At 39.5% G+C, this 4,071-nt stretch overlaps 1 protein-coding gene across 1 annotated transcript in view; it reads right to left on the bottom strand.

Annotated features, from left to right (window-relative positions):
• The window catches only part of LOC140329735 (putative serine protease K12H4.7), a 24,426-nt gene extending 20,494 nt beyond the window's left edge, over window positions 1-3,932 (bottom strand). Inside the window, exons 1-2 of the mRNA XM_072410125.1 lie at window positions 3,734-3,932; window positions 335-517 (exon numbers count right to left, since the gene is read on the bottom strand). Coding sequence (XP_072266226.1) covers window positions 335-517; window positions 3,734-3,907 — 357 coding nt within the window. The 5' untranslated portion in view covers window positions 3,908-3,932. The remainder of the gene's footprint in view (window positions 1-334; window positions 518-3,733) is intronic.
• Between the last annotated feature and the right edge of the window lie 139 nt (window positions 3,933-4,071).

Here is a 4,071-nt window from a genome sequence, read left to right on the forward strand (position 1 = left end):
AATACATGCAAAGACAAGAATAGTGACAACCCAACAGTGATAATCACTGCTAGGTTACTAGTGCTGTCACTGTTGATACCTATAATTACAATTGTCAATACCCAGCACATCAATGACGGGCAGAACCCAATACAGAAAAGCAGAATGGCAGGGGCAGGATGGCATGATCCATCTAACCTAGAACATGTTTTACTGGATGATCTGGTATTTTCTAAGATAACACAGTAAATTGCCATGGCCTTTATGATCTCTGTAAATTTGAAAGGTAAGTCATGACAGGTTTGCTTTAAGTAATTAGATACAGTTTGCATTGTATGCAATACCCATATCCTTACTCTGTTGGATGGCTTTTTCCATAAAACCTGTGCTCCAGAAGGAAACAAAGGGCTCCCATCTTCTCAGCATAGGTCATCCAGGTCCCTTGAGTCATCCAAGCTGGATTGGCAGTCCCTTCACCTCCAATCATCAAGAAAACGGGTCCATCACCACTTGAGAAAGACTCATTCATATAATATCTCTAAAAATAAAAAAATGCAACGGATGTAATACTTTTCACGAGACAAATGTAGTCAGAACATCAATTTAAGAAATCATTAAACAGGAAGCAATTGAAGGATAAACCAACCCGCAGCCAAAATTACAGAGGCAGTTTGATGAAGGTAAATTAATCAATGTATGACTAATAATCTCAATGCTGGATTCCCATTTTACTTGGCAATGAGCTGCACAAAGTTATCACTCAAAATGTAGCAACAGAATTTTATTAAATCACATTTAGCCAAAATCTAAAATAATATTTTGGCTTCTAACTGATGATATTATTCACAATGTAAATCAAATGCCTTGGCAAACGTTCTTTTACCAGATTGCTGGTAACGCTTTGGTGACATATAGCAATGGTAAATTATGGGGAATTCCACCTTCCTAAAATCCAGATAAAAATAAAAACCCAATAAGCAAAACCATATAATAAAGAATGTTGTGAATTACCCACCAAGACTGTATTTGCCAAGTAGAGTGCTGAAACTTCTCTTATTGCCTCAGCTAAGAAACTAGTCTGTGCCATTTTTACCAATATTCAGCCTGACCCACAATTACCTTAAAATGTTGCAATTCTATTCCTAAATATTGTGTATTGCCAAAAGATTGTGGAAACCTGACCAATAAACCTTTTATTAAGCTTATTCGACATCCCATTCTAAAATCATTGGCATTATTCAAAACTGTCCTTGACCTAACTATTTCATTAATCATAGCATCAGAATCACATGTGAGGTTACTGTTTTAGGAGATGATGAACAGCAACCTGCTGGGTCTTCCCAATCAGCCATGATCCAAATTGACTGTGAAGACAATATCAATGTCACGGGATCTAAACTCTGATATGTCATGTTATTTAGTCATTTTATTAGCATTATGATTCAGAGTGAGGGAGAGGGATCAGGGTTAAATATATACAGATTAAACTTGAGCTTTAAGTATAAATAACACTGAGATATTTTTGCTGTTAAGATATTGGTTATCTTGGGGGAAGAAAAAAAAAAAACTTTGCAGTGGCTGAATTGATGAATAAACCAAATCTAAAGGTTTACAAAACATGAATCCTCAGCTAATATTTGGTGGAAGTCACATCCCCGTTTATAAATATGGCCCATGGTGTCAGTGGGTTCTTAGTGGCTCTCATTCTCAAAGGACACACTCCAATCTGCAAAGCATTTAGGGCCACTCTTTTTTCCCATAGCACAGCAAGAATAGTGTAGGGGTGATTTATAACCATTTTTAACACCTTGGAAAGGAAACCTTAACCTTTAGTAAAGGTTTCATTAAATTTATCACCACATTTCTTTGAGTGTACCCTGCCTGGTCAAATAGTCACCGATTTCTCCATTTTGTTGATTTACATTGGAAGGCCCAGCACTGCACAGCCTGTCCACGCCAGATCCTCAAATTGTTGAGCATGCAAAGACTCCCCTCAATCTTATGTCTGTACTGTGCTAAATGGCTGGGGACCGCTAGAAGTACAACACAATAATAGAAATGAATATGGCCACCACACTCGCACAGTAAGTCCCCGGTTACATTGCAATGTCAGGCAGGACTGCACTAAGAACATCACTGAACAGAGAGGACGGGTAGTATTTTATCAGGCAGACTGCTGTCATTTGGGTAGGAGTGATTCATTAAAAGACAAAGGTACAACAGGATCCATGTGTCCCGTGCACTCCAGTGTTGATGGCAATGCACTTTTATAAGAGTGACCCAGCCCACATAATTCCCCTTTTACACTAAAGATGAGAACCCGCCACATAGACCCAACAAGAAGTGAGAGAAATCTCCCCCTCTGGGTCTGTTCCAACTATGAAGTGCATTTAATAAACTTACCAATGCACAGAAAAATCCAGCATTGTGGTGGCAGTGTGTTGCAGACATTGGCAAGGTATATTTGGGCTACCATTAATAATGAATGGCAACCCAGTGCACCAACTTCTGCATTGCTGTGTGTTATGTTAACATGCGTCACATAGAAATGCACAGGAGCTACATCAGCAGCAGCAAACTAATTGCCAATAACAATAATAGTGGGGCAGGAAACGTTGGCATTGTCAATGCCGGCTTCAAGGGATGCAGTAGTGTTAGAATTCTGGATGCATCATCAATGCAGGGTGCCAAGACTAAGATAATAATCTGTAAATCTGCAAAGCTCATCCACACCAATGAGTTTAGGTTCAATTTAATGTGCATGGCTGTGGGTTGACATGTTACTGATAATCACTGAATTTTTTAATTCCTTTGATTTGAATAGCAGACTTTTTCACAACTCATTTGTGTAAACAAGTTCCATTTAAAAGCAAAGTTGTTTCTCTTTTGATGTGTTCATGCAGTTGAATTCAGCAGTGTTCATGCAGTTGAATTCAGCAGTGTTCATGCAGTTGAATTCAGCAGTGTTCATGCAGTTGAATTCAGCAGTGTTCATGCAGTTGAATTCAGCAGTGTTCATGCAGTTGAATTCAGCAGTGTTCATAGCATTGAACAAACTCTGAGGCTGCATTCACTTCTCTGCTTTCCATGTGCATTGCATTTACATTGATTTCAGTATCTTCCACAGTAACTGGAGGGCTATAGAAAGAATCATATTTGTTTGTTCTCCCTTCTCACAAATACCCTTCCATCACCTTTTAAACTCTTAAAACATGCTTGGCAGGTGTTTGGAAGGCAAATCTTTTCAGTCCAATGGAGGCAGCTGAGCCAATGACTGCCCAAAGGATGCTGCAGGGGCATCTAAGGGTCAATTCAAAAGCTGCACAACTTTTCTCAGCCATGCACCAATGCACCAAGCCATTGTCCATTTAAACAAGCACTAAAAACCTTCTGCAACCAGATAGGGTAATTGTTACAGATTAATGTAATTTATTGCTCAGAAAATCAGAATTCACTTGACTGCAGCCTGCTGGGTATAAAAAGGATCCTGACTGACTGGTGCAGTTATGCCTAGGCATAAAAGAGAATATCCTCCCACCTATTGTATATTCTCCCCCTCCTCTTAGATTGTAAACTCTTCTGGGCAGGGTCCTCCTCCTGTGTCACTGTCTGTATCTGTCTGTCATTTGCAACCCCTATTTGATGTACAGCGCTGAGTAATATGTTGGTGCTTTATAAATAAATAACAATTTTAGACTATTCAAAGCATGTTCAGGCAGTAATTATTCTGAGGAAGGAATCTTTATAAACTTGCCTGTTTCCAAACTCTGCTATCAGCTCCAGCGAAGTGATCCAGCCTCTGTTCAAACCAGTAATCCTGCACCGTAACTGGGATTTCTGAAAATCTTCCATTAAACCTTCTGTGTGAGAAACCATTACAAAGAAAAGCAGCCACACACAGCAAGGCAAACAGCCGTGTATGAGCCATTGTTCCCAGCAATGGTGTAATGGTGGTCACATGACCTTATATCAGCTGACATTCCCTGCCTCTGCTCCATTTCAGCACTCTCAGCAGAATGTGCTGCATGATTAGGACTTTCCAAATACTTCTATTGCACAACTTAAAGGAAACCTGCACTGAGAATCATACAG

The sequence above is a fragment of the Pyxicephalus adspersus genome, chromosome 4, assembly GCF_032062135.1.
Source record: "Pyxicephalus adspersus chromosome 4, UCB_Pads_2.0, whole genome shotgun sequence".
Lineage (NCBI taxonomy): Eukaryota > Metazoa > Chordata > Amphibia > Anura > Pyxicephalidae > Pyxicephalus > Pyxicephalus adspersus.